This window comes from Eretmochelys imbricata, chromosome 18 (assembly GCF_965152235.1).
Source record: "Eretmochelys imbricata isolate rEreImb1 chromosome 18, rEreImb1.hap1, whole genome shotgun sequence".
NCBI lineage: Eukaryota > Metazoa > Chordata > Testudines > Cheloniidae > Eretmochelys > Eretmochelys imbricata.
The window spans coordinates 14,083,189-14,098,345 of record NC_135589.1 but is presented as its reverse complement, the minus strand read 5'-3'; the positions used below and the strand labels follow the sequence as shown (position 1 = coordinate 14,098,345).

Here is a 15,157-nt window from a genome sequence, read left to right as displayed (position 1 = left end):
AAAAGAAACACCCATGCACACTTGTCCATGATCTGTCTACCAAATCAGCGAGGCCCTCACCTTGATGCGAGTTACTACTATGGTTTTCATGCTCTGTTTGTTTGGTGTATATACTGTTTGAAACTAAGACTACAGGCAATGGAGGTGGAGTCTGGTTAATGGCATTACGTAAAGTACAAGGCACCAAATGCCCCCAAAAGAGGGCAAACCTGACCTGGTGTTCCAGTATGGTGTGTAACCTAGCCTATCAGGCTGCTCTGGGCATGAAATCTACCCATAGTGAGAAAAGCCCTCATCCTCACCAACTCTGAGGTCACTCCTATAAATTCTATAGACTGTGGTAGACTCAGAGTAGAGTTTTCTTCACAGTTTCCCAGGGATTCTAGGAGATGGAGCAGTAACAAAGTTGATGTCAGGACTTCTAGGCCTGCCCCACCTGTGAGAAGCCAGTCATCTAAAATTTGGAAGATGGTGGAGCCACCCCACCTGAACTGTGCTGCTGTGGCTACTAATGAAAATGCTTTCATGAAGACCCAGGTGCTGCTGCTAGACCAAATAGAAGTACTCTGTTGATAGTGGTTTGGACCAACCATAAACCGGAGGAATCTTCTGTGGGAAAGGTGACTATTCACATGAAAGTATGCATCTTTCACATTGAGAGCGGTTTCCTTTTCCAGGGACAGTAACGTAGTCATGATTCCCAGTGCATCACAATGGCCGTTGCCATTGATCTTGGTGTACTAGCAGCAACGACTGTAGCCTGTAGCAAAGTTCTGACCACCAGCTTGCCTTCCTCGACAAGGGCCTAAAACTGAGCCCTGTTTTGCTGTGGCAATTTGTCTTTGAAATCTAGAAGCTCTGAATAATTTAGAAAGTCATACTTGGAGTTCAGTGTAGTATGGGTAAATAAAAACTCAGCTCCTTCTGCCAGGACAAAGCACAGCTTCTCTGCCCCATGAAGGGCAGAGATGCATGTTGCTAGTGTATGCCATATAGCCCTTTCCCAGCTGGATCCCATGGTTTGCAAAATGTCCAGAGGGTTATGTTGTGTGTCCTGGACCTCCTCTAAAGAAATCTGGAACTCTTCCACCACCCTCCATAGTGCCTGGAACTGCTTTTGGTTGTCCAAAGGAGACAACAAAGCTGGGGCAACTGCCTAAACAGGAGATAAGGAAGATACCCCTGTCAATACTGGCGGATCCTGCTCATACCCCTCCTCTTCTACATGTTCAGGAAGACGTTCTAGTTGCACTCAGGAAGGGAAGAAGTGATATGACTCTCTATCAGATGGCAAAGACCCAGGGTGTCATATGTACTAGTCCCATGGGCCCTAACAGGGCCTGTATGAAGGGTCAAAGTTGGGATGCGAAGGTCCCCAAGGCATGAGGAACCACCGGACAAGGCTGGTTCCAGGAAGCTCTTGATCTCCTGTCTGGCTTCCTCTCCGTCGGTGGAATCAATAACAGTTCCTCCAGTACATCTGATTCTCCCAAGGGTAAAAGGTTCAGATCCAGCTCAATTGGCAATGTCATCCTTTCTATTGAAGGAAAACCATGGCTACTAGAGAGAATTCGGTGATGAACTTCTTTTCCCATAGCCCATTTCTCCTGACGGGATCAAAACCTCCAAGGCAAGGATAGGTCTCAACAACAGGAAACGCTGCTGATCCAGGAAAACAAAGATCCCCTATGAAGTGGTACATATCTACATTCTCCCCAGAGTGCCCAGGGTCTTGTCTGGCTGTCCCATTGGAGTCCATGTGCAAAAGCTCTTGGTTGGCAGATCCATATAGGGATGTAGCTGTACCACCAGTGAATGAGTCTCCGGTCAGATGCTCTTTGATGGTACTGATGGTTCTTGGTATCTCAAACTGGACAGTACCGCAGCAGAATCATTGCCAGTGTGTAGCCTGGTACCAGTGAAGCCTTGCTCCCATGCACCGTTTATCACTGTCCTTAGGACATCTTAAATCCTTGCAAACTGGGTACAAAGGCTCCTCCAACTTGGACAGGTCAGGGAGGGATCTGTCCTCTTCAGAATGTACTCAGAGGAGTGCCCATTCTTGTGCTTATGAAAATGTCTCCTGTTCTCACAAGGAAACCCTGGCAAAGGGTTCCTGATTGTGCTCTTTCCTGCACGCATGTCAGATCTCATCTAGAATGCACACTCCTCAATGACTCTGGTCATGGTCTGAGTGAGGCCTCTGGCTTTCTCCATGAAGCGCTTTTTAAACCATGTTCTCCCACCTATTGGTTCCAGCTGTGGAAAGAGTGACAGACACTGCACTTGATGGAGATATACATTTCTTTGAGTCAACAAAGGCAGTGCTGGTGGTCATCACTGACCAAGAAAGTGCAGGGACAGGAGATAGTATTTAAAGCCCAGGATTTCCCATACAGGGGAAGGGGAAGGGGTCCTTAGGGTGGAGGATACTTATCATTCATTAACTACACTAATAAAACGATTCACACTAACTACACCACAAGTTTGAAGACCAGGATCAAGCTCAAGAAATGGAGAAGCTCCAGACACTGGAGATTCTGACTCAGACCACATGGCAGAAGGAACTGGAGAGGCAGTCAATCCACACTGCTCTCAATGTCCTCAGATAGGAGCATGAGGAGAGAAAGGGCACAGGTGGGGACCAATGGACACTGCTTACAAGAATTCTCCAGTCTCATGTCCATGGATCATATGCACACCCATACACATAGGGACAAGCACTAAAAGAAGAATTAACACAAATACAAGAGCTAGTGAGCCACAGCAGCACTGTTTTGCATTCTTATAATTCTGTGATGTGTCACTTCAACAAAACTGCTGCCTTGAGAGCATACCAAAAGCACTGGCTAAAAATGGGCACTGTACGTGATCCAACTCAACTACAAGGGCATCTTGTTCTCCTAAGGGAGAAAAACACAGGTGCAACAAAAATGAACTATGTACTGCAGTACAGCAGTACATTCCATTACAAAGAAAACAAATGTTCACTTTAAGCCCGTTTTACAGCACTGCACATCGTTTTGCTTTGGCGAAGATGTCTGTTTCACTGCCATGTAATTTGTATTTAAACAACCTGGTACTGCAGGCATCTGGAAAAATCATCCTTGTCCGATCAAGAAAGCATTCTTATGGACTATTTTTCAGCTTCCCTCTCCTCACCCTCCACCATTCCTTCAACAGAACACATTAGACACAATAGGCTATTAGTTAGTAATGTAAAAGTTAAGGTTCCTGTCACAATAATCTAATTTCTGCTCAAGTATTTACAAATGGACATGTATATGCTCTTGACACCTGAGAGTTTCTGCTGTCATTTTTGTGCGCACACACACACACTAAAATTTATAATTCAACACTTATATCAAGAAATTTAAATGATCAATGGGATTCTATAAAAGCTAAATTAACAAAAAATAGTCTATTAGTGAAGACATCTGGTGTATTATAGCAAGAAAAGTTAATGATATTGTCTGGAACCCTATAATCAATTTTTTTTCCTCCCACAGCTCTATCATTAGACTGTATTAGATCTCCGTGCCTGGTGGAAGATTTGCCAACTGGATCTGGTTCAGATCAGGCCAAAATGGTTTTGGCAACACTCCTCGTCTTTAAAGAACAATCAATAAAGTTACGTTTCTGCTGCATTGTTTCAACTGCAGAAAGATTTATGGGCTTCCTATAGAATCCCTTTGAAACACAGTAGAGAGGGTTTGGGAGAGGACTACCAATCATCTTTACATTTAAATCTCCAGCATACACAGCCCTGTGCTGCTAACTGAAATATTGGCAATCAATTGCAGGGAGTCAGTCACCCAGAATTAATGGAAAGACAAAAAGTTTGCCGAAATCAATATAATGAGTAAAATTTACAATCACTTCAGCAAATCCTAGTTAGTAAGCAACATGGACATGGAAAATGCAGTAAAACTCTTATAGAAAGAAAGAGCTAGAAAAAAACTGCCTAAAGGGAATAGAAAATTTACTAATATCATGAAAGTCAAAAAATCTGACTGAATAATAGACACGCTGACTGGGCCAGTACACTGCTTATCTGCCTTCCAAGAACTTGTTACGTCAAGGAACAAGCCACAGCAGGAAAAACTTGTTGAAAGTATTTTCTCTGCTGTTTTTAACTCCATCTTGAAATCCTACCAACTTTAGGAGCTAAAAGGCTCCTACAACATGCAGCTGGTTTTTGAACCTGGCACTGGTAGATCTCAGCAGGCTGCCAGCAGCTGAAATGTGCAAGTGAAAGTTTGCACTCATTCTCAGTTTCTAGCTACTACTGATCTTTTTGAGCAGGGTTCAGAGGAATGAAAATAAGGTCTGAGATTTAAAACAGTACCCTTTAAAAATGCTGAGTTTTGCCTTACTCTTGACTCCCTGACTCATTGTTTTGGTTCCTAAAAATGTGTGGTATTTCACATGGGAGGAATTCTCTTTCTCTCTCTCTCTCATGTGGGAGTGGGGAGTTAATTAAAGGAACTGCCTCCTCCTCCCTCAAATGTCCCATGGTGAATCTGCATGCAAACAGAACTGAATTTTCCCTTAAGTGTTCTTATATTCAAACACACTGTGGAGAATCTCAGTTCCTCACTATACCAAATACACAAAAATCAAAATTTTTCTTGCAAATGAATTGATGATATTCAGTTTCTCTGTAATATCTTTTCATACCATGCACTCACACAAATCTCAAAGTTTAATCAATTTCTTAAAATCCAAACATTAAAATGAATCCTAACAGTAAAATCAATCCTAAAAACGTGAACCAATACCACAGTACCAAATCAGTGAATCAGCTGCAGCTCCATGAGAAGTTCCATTCACAAGGAAATTCAGCCCGTGAATTGCAGGAACAACCTCTAGCTTCCATGTGATCAGCTTAGAGAAAGCAACCCTACACTATACAATACCAAACCAGGCAAATACTAAGAACCTACAGCTCCAGTTTTCAGAAGTGCTGAGGTCCCACAACTCCCACTGAAGTCAGCGGGAGCTGTGAATGCTCAAAACCTCTGAAAAATCAGGCCCATGGTAAAGACTCAATAGGATGAAACCGCTGAGGAGAACAATGAAGATTCCCAAGACCTGGCCTGTTTTTTCTCACGTTAGGTACATGTTCGGTCCAAAGTGAAAGCAAAGTGTATCTTTAGAACTTGGGTTCTGTGAGCACAGGCTTGGTTTAATGCAAAATAGGGGGAGACGGACGACTAGCAGAGATAGAAAATACAGCTTCTGTCTCTGACGTTGACTTCCACTTTGCCATCTCGTTGCTGGGGGAAAAACAGAGACAGTACACAATCTTATTAGTCACTCTGAGACCTGGTAAACTTGTACCAGCATTGGGCTATTTAGGACATTGCCTTTAGCTGCCTCTTGCTGGTCACAAGCTTACAGCAATATTGCAAAACATGCAGTCTTGGCTGGCTAAGCCAGATTCTTATGATACAGAAGGAAAAAGGAGAGAGATAGGAAAGAAGAAATCAGGCAGGGAACAAAAAGGATACATGGAGGAAAAGGGATGGTGGGGGACAAAGTCTCATACCCCAGCTGGCTGGGATTTAGCTGGAGCCAGTGGAGGTGATGATGTTATCTGGCCCTCTCTTGTGATTTGGTTTGGTCAGAAGATTTCTCAGAATTAAGATCCAGATGGTCCAGGTTCCCAGGAGATGGTGGGGATGGCAGTCATGATGGTGTAGTTCACTTCAGCTGCAGTCAGCTTTTCTACCAGTTTTCTTTAAGAACCCCAAAAGGAAGTGATGAATGGAACAGCCCATCCCTTCATTATTTTGTCCACCAATTAGGCCTAATTTGCAACACACCAATTCTGATCCATTATTTCCTGGTCCTCTACTCCTCTTATTTAGCACTCAATCTTAACACAGTCCCTGAACAATATCAGTCTGCCTTTTTGTTTGTACTAAGTCACTGTCTCATTTTTGACAGGTTTCAGAGTAACAGCCGTGTTAGTCTGTATTCGCAAAAAGAAAAGGAGTACTTGTGGCACCTTAGAGGCTAACCAATTTATTTGAGCATGAGCTTTCGTGAGCTACAGCTCACTTCATCGGATGCATACCGTGGAAACTGCAGCAGACTTTATATACACACAGAGAATATGAAACAATACCTCCTCCCACCCCACTGTCCTGCTTGTAATAGCTTATCTAAAGTGATCATCAAGTTGGGCCATTTCCAGCACAAATCCAGGTTTTCTCACCCTCCACCCCCCACACACAAATTCCCTCTCCTGCTGGTGATAGCCCATCCAAAAACTCTCCTGCTGGTGATAGCCCATCCAAAGAGAGTTGTCACTTTGGATGGGCTATCACCAGCAGGAGAGTGAATTTGTGTGGGGGGGGTGGAGGGTGAGAAAACCTGGATTTGTGCTGGAAATGACCCAACTTGATGATCACTTTAGATAAGCTATTACCAGCAGGACAGTGGGGTGGGAGGAGGTATTGTTTCATATTCTCTGTGCGTATATAAAGTCTGCTGCAGTTTCCACGGTATGCATCCGATGAAGTGAGCTGTAGCTCACGAAAGCTCATGCTCAAATAAATTGGTTAGTCTCTAAGGTGCCACAAGTACTCCTTTTCTTTTTGTCTCGTTTTTGCAACTTTTCCCATTAGCATTTGTTGTTGTAGGTTATTGTGCCATTCCACCTACACTCTCTTCTTACAGTTAAGCTCACAATCAGGGTAAATTTGTAGGCTCAATTATCACAACAGTACTTTAATGTTTTCAAAAAAATTAATAGCTTTTAGAAAATACAGGCATGATTCTTGGTAGCTGGGTAGCATAAAGATTTATTGCAAAGTGAGTGGAGGGTACAAGTGTCCTCTTGTAATGCCTAAGTGGCCTTCATTCTCCAAAGCTGGAATATGCACCCCACCCTGTTCCAGAATCTAGAGCATTTGAAGAGGCCTTGTGAGGGACAGTCCTAAAAGAGGTGTTTGCAGTAGGTGAAAAGTAAAGACCTCAGAGAGGATATACAGAGACTATTTGAAAGGGAGCGTTATGGTCAATAGGCCTAAAACCAATTTGTAAAGTTAATGGTCTTTCTTTGTGCTTCCTTCCCTACCCCAAAGATAAATACTTCAGTTCCCGCAGCCTGGCATTCACAAACAACCCTTCAACTACCACCAATGTGTATTCATTCAACTGCAGAAAAAAATTGGTTAATTATTTCCAGTTTCAAACTTCTAAATCATGTTTGTAATGAGCAAAAAGTCTATTTCATAAATCCCATGGCAGCATTCTTTTAACCAAATATATTTTCTGTTCCCTCGCTCAACCCCAAACCCATCTTTCCTGGTGAAGGACCTTCTGTATGTACTTCAGACCCACGCTGAACACAAATTCTCATCAGAATCATGGTAATCAAAGATGGAAAAACCCATTAGATCATCAAATCCCTCTGCCTAGGACGATGTAGTCAATGAAAGACACGCAATATCAGCTACTACATTCATATTGAATTTGATCATGAATAGAGAGTTTTCTTATCCCTCAATCAAAAGCTGAGTATATAATGCTCTCAACAGAAGAGCACTCAAAGTAAACCACCACCAGGTACACCAAGCAGTTAACGTTTTTTAGTTCACCAACTGTGCCACCTTCAAAGCTTGAGATATAAATCCTGAGAATTTATTAAGCAATTTGTGGCTGAATTTTCACTTTTATTGAAGCTTAAATACAGTTACATGAATATTTTCTTGTTCCTTTGGCCTTATAAAGTGCAGTACTTTGATCCAATTAAATTCTGCAAAAAAAAATGTGGTCCTTTCATAGCAAATTTGAGTGAAACATTTATTAAATTCATGATTGGAACAGAGATGCTAGTACTGAAAAACAAGCAATATTGTTAAACCCTTTCTACCTCACGTATCCTTTTTTCCTTAGCAACATTCTATTAACCACCCTCTGCCTTCAGATCAACACCAATTTCCTCAAAGTCATTTTCAACAAAAAGTTGAGACTTTTCATTAAAGGATCAGTTATCATGTTTAGAAGGTATTCCAGAACAAGAAAGTAAGTTACCTCCCAAAAATCTCATGACAGATTGGTATTTCTGTTAAGTTTTTGACACAGTGGTATATATTTAGTTCACGTTCATTCTCTCAAGAGTCATTAAACCATAAACAATCCCTAAATGTACTTTTTAAAGATAATTTGATTCCTACAGTGATAGCTGGCGTTACATACTGCATTGGTGCAATGGTAGAGAGAAAAGGCTGTCACGTGGCATTAGTTCCCTGTGATAAGAGCTCCTAACTAATGTTAGCCCAAGGCATACCATCTCCCACTTGGCAAGGGCACAATGCCTGTCACCATAATACCTGAAAATCTAGCTCCCAGTGAGTTCATACCCCAGGCTAGGACAGCAACCTTTACTCATGCCTGGCACCACCAACGCAGAGTTGGCCTTTGAGTGCATTATTTTTGTGCTGAGTTATTACGTAGGTGTAACATAGATATCTGGCTTTGCAGTAACTGACTACAGTACGTCTTTTGTACCACAAAAGTTTTCCACAACCATATGAGACTATGAATGCCAGCTCTAGGTCAGCATGACCTAACGTATCATAGAAGAAAGATACTGTCCTGAGTACAGACAGATTACCAGAACCAAGCAAAGATTGTATGGATTAATAAAAAATATTACAAAAAAGATACTAAGACTATTAAATTGGAGGCGTTGTCTGCTAGAAGTTAATCTTTAATAGCCACCATACAAGCCACCAAGGACGCTAAGTTAAAAAACTTCTTGGTTCAAAAATCTTACCAATCAACAATTGTTGTCTGTAAGTGCATGATACAGCATATAATAAATAGGGCCAGACTGATATTCTTATGCATATTGAGTAGTCCCATTGAAACCCATGAGGCTACTCAGGCTGCTTATGACATAAGCAAAGATATCGAACTGGCTTATAAGTGACTTAGAAAAAAGAAAATGGAGTCCATGGCACGACCATACTCAGCTTGTGGATGGAAGCCTTATTCTTAGAAGTTCAAGCAGCTGTTGCTCGAAGAGGGAGCAGAATCCTGATGCCACTGAAGTCAATGGCAGTTTTGCCAGTGACTTCCATGAGGCCAGGATTTCATCCAGCATTTTTATTCCGGAGGATACAGGTTTACCTTTAGATCATCGCACACATCATACTTTACAATTCCATTTATAGTTAGTTTTATGCATAACTGAATATTTGAAGGAGATAGCCATCATTGAAATGCCTTACACAGGAGAGCACAAATGTTATCTGTGACCATTTCCAATACAGTGCACCTAGAAAGGCAAAATCACTTTGTGATCTCCCCTACTTTCTTTCCTCTAGCCCCCATTTGATTTCCAGGTGCCATAGAAAAATGTGAAGAGTTAGCTTCTGATCTCAAGTAAAGTCTGTAACAATGAGCTTTGGAACCAAGTCTGCTGCTGCTCCTAGACTCATTAACACTTGAGGAACAATTTATGGAGAGAATGAACCAGCTCCTCAACATTGTAAATGTCCAAGTGAAAGAAAATCATGAACAGCACAGCAGTAGAGACAGATTGCAAAGAGAACAGCAGTAGTAACTAAAGCTTTATCACTGGGATGTAATGGCCATTGGTGAGAGGGGACTGTTCTTCAGGAAATGAAAAGAGATTCTTCTAGTATCTCTTTTAGCTGAATTGATTCATCTTAAAGTGTCAACAGAGGGACTTGTAATTTAAGTGCAATATACTAATGTGAGAAAACATAACAACGTACATGCTATGACAGTGGGAGATCGAAAGAGCATGTGAGGGGAGGACAATTGGTTTCTTTCCTAGGCAGCACAATCTAGAGATTAGAGTATAGGCTGTTCTGAAACAATCCATAACACTTGCCATGTGAACCTATCACTTCCAGAGGCAGCAATGGCAGTTCAGTCCATACAGATCCATCAAGCTGGGTGTCATCCTATCCTTCCCCCACCCCTTTTTTTGTTTAATTCGCTTCAATTTTAACAGAGGTGAGACAGGCAAGAAAGTTTTAATTCCCCAATTAGTCATCCTGATCAAGCTTTATTGAAGTGGAAAGGGAGTCTTTCAACATAAAATCTTAGCCATTCTAGGAGTCTATCTAGCAGCCTTTTTTCCTTTCTTCTTCTTAAGTAGGAGAAAGGCTTGGATAGGTCATTGAAATTATCAGGTGTCATACTTTGAAATCTGGTGCGGGAAGGGGGAGGAAAACAGTGATGATTTAAGACCTATTATTGGAAGACCCAAATCTGTTTTCAATTTAAGCTTTTAGAATGAAAAGGGAATTTCAATAGCCATATCCACAGGTGTAAATGCCTGGCACATTTTCTCCACATGTAATTAACCACAGAAGAATTGGCTAATTAGTCAGGTGGCTAAGACACTGAACCAGGAACGAAGTCTCTTGGGTTCTAGTCTCAGCTCTGTTGCAGAGCTTCTTGTCATCTTAGACAGGTTACTTCACCTCTGGAGCCCGTTGTCACCATTTGTAATATGAAAATTCTGACGTTGCACTCCATAATGTTTTATGGAAATATGCCGATGAGTGTGAATATGATGCAACTGGAATATGCTTTATGCAAAAGGTTTCTTGTAAGGTATCATTACAAAGCTTATAGTCTACTGAGTGTGTTCATCCTATTTGTATGAATGTCTCATTCTTGTGTATAAAACTAGGAATATGAAGTAGAACTCTGAGGTCCTACTGTAACTATGCAAAGTGCGGGCCATTAATGGTGATTTGGAAGCTTGACGGCTCCCACTGACTAGGACAATTGATTGTAAACCTTCCTGGGTGCGTGTACGGGCCATCCCTGGAAGAACGGAGGCTGGGGTCCCACAGGACATGTGAACATGTCACCTGAAACTGGAATCCATCTTAAACCTGGTGCTTTTCCATTTAGAAGGAGAGGTGGGGACCCAGAGAGAAAAGATTCCTGCCTGGTGCCAAAGCTATAAAAGGGGGTGGAACAGGACAAAGGGGGCTGCCAGTCATGAGAACACCCCTACTTTCCCCCTAAGATGTCTGCTGGGACTAACAAGGACTGTACCAGGGGAAAGGATTGGGCCCAGACCAGGAAAGCATCTAGTCTGTGAAAGAAACTTATCAGAACATCTCTGAGGGTGAGATTTTACCTGTAATCGTTTCTTACTGTATTAGGCTTAGACTTGCATGTTTTTGCTTTACTTTGTTTGGTGACTTACTTTGTTCTGTATGTTATTACCTGAAACCACTTAAATCCTACTTTTTATACTTAATAAAATCACTTTTGTTTATTAATTAACCCAGAGTAAGTGATTACTGCCTGGGAGAGCAAACAGCTGTGCATCTCTCTCTCTCAGTGTTATAGAGGGCGGACAATTTATGAGTTTACCCTGTATAAGCTTTATACAGAGTAAAACTGATTTATTTGGGGTTTGGATCCCATTGGGGACTGGGTGTCTGGGTGCTGGAGACAGGTGACCTGCTGAGCAGTTTTTGGTTATAGCCTGCAGCTTTGGGGGCGTGGACCAGACCTGGGTCTCTGTCGCAGCAGGCTAGCATGTCTGGCTCAACAAGGCACAGTTCTGGAGTCCCAGGCTGGCAGGGAAAATGGGCTCAAAGGTAATTCCAGCACATCAGGTGACAGTCCCAAGGGGGGTCTCTGTGACCAAACCCATCACACATAGTCAATGGTCCTTTCTCCTCCCCTCCCGCACCCATTCTGGGTATAAAAACATAACTAGGGAAAAGTTCTGTGCCTGGATTGCACCAAAATCACTGAACCAACAAGTTAAAAGGGTTATTACTAAGGAAGTAAAAAACTGTCAGCTATGCATCCAAACCCACACTTAGTTTATGATAACCGAGAAGATAATGTACTTAATTAGTTGGTGACATTTCAAAGCTGTTGCTTTTTTTTTTTTCCCTGCTTCACTTGACATGTTTTGCTAAGGGCAAAACAAAGTTGTGTTTTTTTGTTGGAATCTGGCATAGCAGAGAGATCAAGTGTCCTTTCCACTGTACATACTACCCTTTCCTCAGCAAATAGATCAACCGTGACAAAAACACTGCAGATCCATTTTCTGTTAGTAAAACCAACATCAGTCTCTTTTTAAGCGTTCATTATGCCCCCAATTTTATTGACAAAACCATCAGGGGAATTAAAGAACCTACAGTATGATGGGGACAGGCATACAGCAACTATATTCCTTCCATAAAGAGGAATCAGCAGCATTCCTACCATTATACATCCCTGCAAGTGTGAGCTGCATACAGAACCTTAAAACAAAAACAAAAGTAAGAAACACGGTGTGAGGTGGTGGTTGGTTTTTTTTGTTTTTATTTAAAGGATCAAAATATATTGCACTTTGCTTCCCACATTGTTTTTGCAGACAACTTTAATGTGTTGTACTAGACCAATACTGACAACAGAAGCTTCAGCTTTTATTGCTGTTAATACCCTGAGCAATTACTGTAACTCAGCAGGAACTTCTATCCAGAATGGCAACTATCACATTGTAATTCAGCATTTCATGAGAGATTCCGCTGAAACATGAAGGCACCTGCTAATGTGCAAAAATTGTACAAATGGGGTTTAACGCATTCTTATAACCTGGTAGATAAAAATACACTTAAGTATTTTTCATGGTGTAACCGTATTGTACTTGTTAGAGATCACAGAAAAGCAGCAAATGTTTAAGTAATACCAAAAGTCCAACAAACAGGTAGCTGCTAGGCTTCAGAGAAGTCAGGGAAGGGTGTGAAAAATTACCTGAAAGGATGGATACTGTAAATAATGGAGACCTCTGGAAAAACAGAAAACTAGCATGGACATAAATATTGAAGAAGAAAGCCATCAATGTAACAGGCAAAAGGAAAGAACACGTTCCCCCGCACTGCAGCCCTGCAAAATTAACTGGGGGTTGGAGAGAGCAGATAGAGAAAGGAAAGAGAACCTTTAGTAGAAACAGATGGTAGGTAATCTAAACAAGGAATGTGTCACCCTGGGCCTGTAATTATTTATTGCTTTAACTTTTAAGTGATATAAATATTTGTGACACAAAAGCAGCTGAAAGAAAGGAGATTCTCTGTTAAGGACCTCATTCTATCTAACTCCCCCTGATTACTCTTAAGTATAACAGGGGCCTGAGAAAAACATAGATGCCACCTATGCTGTACCACCTGGAGAAGGAAGGTGGAGATTTCCTACTGTATTGTATCATGATAATAAGCATGTGTAGCCCACTTAAAACCAGCACAGGGATTTGCTTAAAGTTATTTTATATTACAAAGCTATGGATTTGGGGAAAGGGGAGTGGGGGGACGACGACGACATCACACATCTCTAAAGTTCTTACTGTGGTGATGTGTCCTTGAATTAAAAATTCATTTAAGACCGAAGGTTTTGAAAGGAGATTTGATTTTTTTTTTTTTTAATCCAACAGTTTTCATGACAAGTGTCCTTAGGAGAAGATAGTGAGTCATTAAATCTCAACTCAAGTCCTGTATCCACATAGTCCAACAGGCTACCAAACCACAACTCTTGATAGCCCACAACTCCATCTTCAGCATTTATTTATAGAGAATTTATCATTACAGTATAGTATCTAGACAATGTTATAATCAGCTTTTCCAGCAAACCAGTAAACTACTGTACTACTTCCCCCCTAGAGCACTCGAAGTACAAAAGGTAGCTATGTGGATTATAAAACCTTGTGAAGAGTTCTCTGTGTGTCCCAACTAACCAACCAGCTCTGCCTGTAGAGGGCACTTCATTGTTTCGGTAATGACAAAGTTACTGGAGTATTACTAGAGAGAAGGGTTAAAGGGAGTAAAAGATTGTGCAATATCACCACCATGTTAGGAAAAAACATGGAAAACACTGCTTACCAATTTGAAGTCTTGAATGCTGCAGATGAAGTACGGGGTGTTCGGCCGGCGACTTTCAATATATACGCAATCTTTAAAAAAGAAATAATTTGAAATAATGGCAATTAATTTCTATACCTCAGACAGTAAGAATACAAAACAGGACACATTTAAAAAAACAGTATAAACTAAGAGAACCACAATGTTTATTATATAAAATGTAAATATGCTATGCTTGGTCTAAAATAGAAGCTAGAATTTTCATTCTAACTAAAGTAGTAGTTTATTAAAATAAAGGTGAATTTTTATGCTATGTTTTGTTCAGAAAACAAATTAACTCAGACAAGACTTCTGAATTTAGCTACTACAATGATGAGGTCATAACCTATGGACCAGACTAAAACAAGAGAGGAAACTAATCAAATCTCTTCTGGTTAACTCACTATTAAAAACTTAACACTAACATATTTTCTTTTCTAATTGTAAAGAAAACCAAGGCAACCAATCATAGCTGGAATGGAGTAAACTAAATTAGATTTTCCTCAGGGAAGAACAGAGCTTTCTCAAATTACATTTCACATGACAGAGGCTGAGTAATTATTTTTGTTTTTGACAACTGGACACTAAAACGTTGCTGTAAAATGAGATCTGTTGTGTTACAAACACAATCCCAGCAATAATCACACAAAAGCATGGGTTTAGGGGGAAAAAACAGCACTGAATGGAGAAAGAATTGCCTGGTTAATGATAATGACCTTAGAAATGGGAAAATCCAAACACAGCTTGCTAGAAAGCAAAGACGTTGCTCCAAAAGTCAAGGAAATATTTCACAGATCGTCTCAGTGCTTTTTTCATTTATATTCACACACAACTAGTTATTCATATTTTCCATGAATTTACACACACTTCTGCAAAAGGTGTATACCCTACTAAAACCTCAGGTGCTCAAAATACAACTAGCCTTTCTCCCATTGTCTTATTTCCTAATAACTGTAAAAGAAAAAAGATGAGGGGAAAACTATTGCAGTTTTAGCTCTTCTACACTTATGAATGCATCATCATAATAAATATTTTAAACTGACAGAGAATATAGTGCTTTACAAACACTATTCAGGCTATATTCAAACTTCACTCGGGTAGGAATCACTTCTTCCACCACTGAAATGCAGTCACCTCAGGAGATAAAACTCAGCAACTGCTCAACATCAGTATCTTAAAACAACTGAAATTGCAGTAAGAATCTAGATAGATAGAACATGATCATCAAAGGTGGAAGTTGACCAAGACACCACATT

The 15,157-nt window shown here is 40.8% G+C and overlaps 1 protein-coding gene across 5 annotated transcripts in view; it reads right to left on the bottom strand.

Moving 5' to 3' along the window:
• The window catches only part of RERE (arginine-glutamic acid dipeptide repeats), a 406,322-nt gene that overhangs the window by 229,671 nt on the left and 161,494 nt on the right, over positions 1-15,157 (bottom strand). For all 5 annotated transcript variants that reach the window (XM_077837606.1, XM_077837604.1, XM_077837607.1 and 2 more), the window contains exon 3: positions 13,884-13,954. In XM_077837606.1, the coding sequence (XP_077693732.1) occupies positions 13,884-13,954 (71 nt within the window). The remainder of the gene's footprint in view (positions 1-13,883; positions 13,955-15,157) is intronic.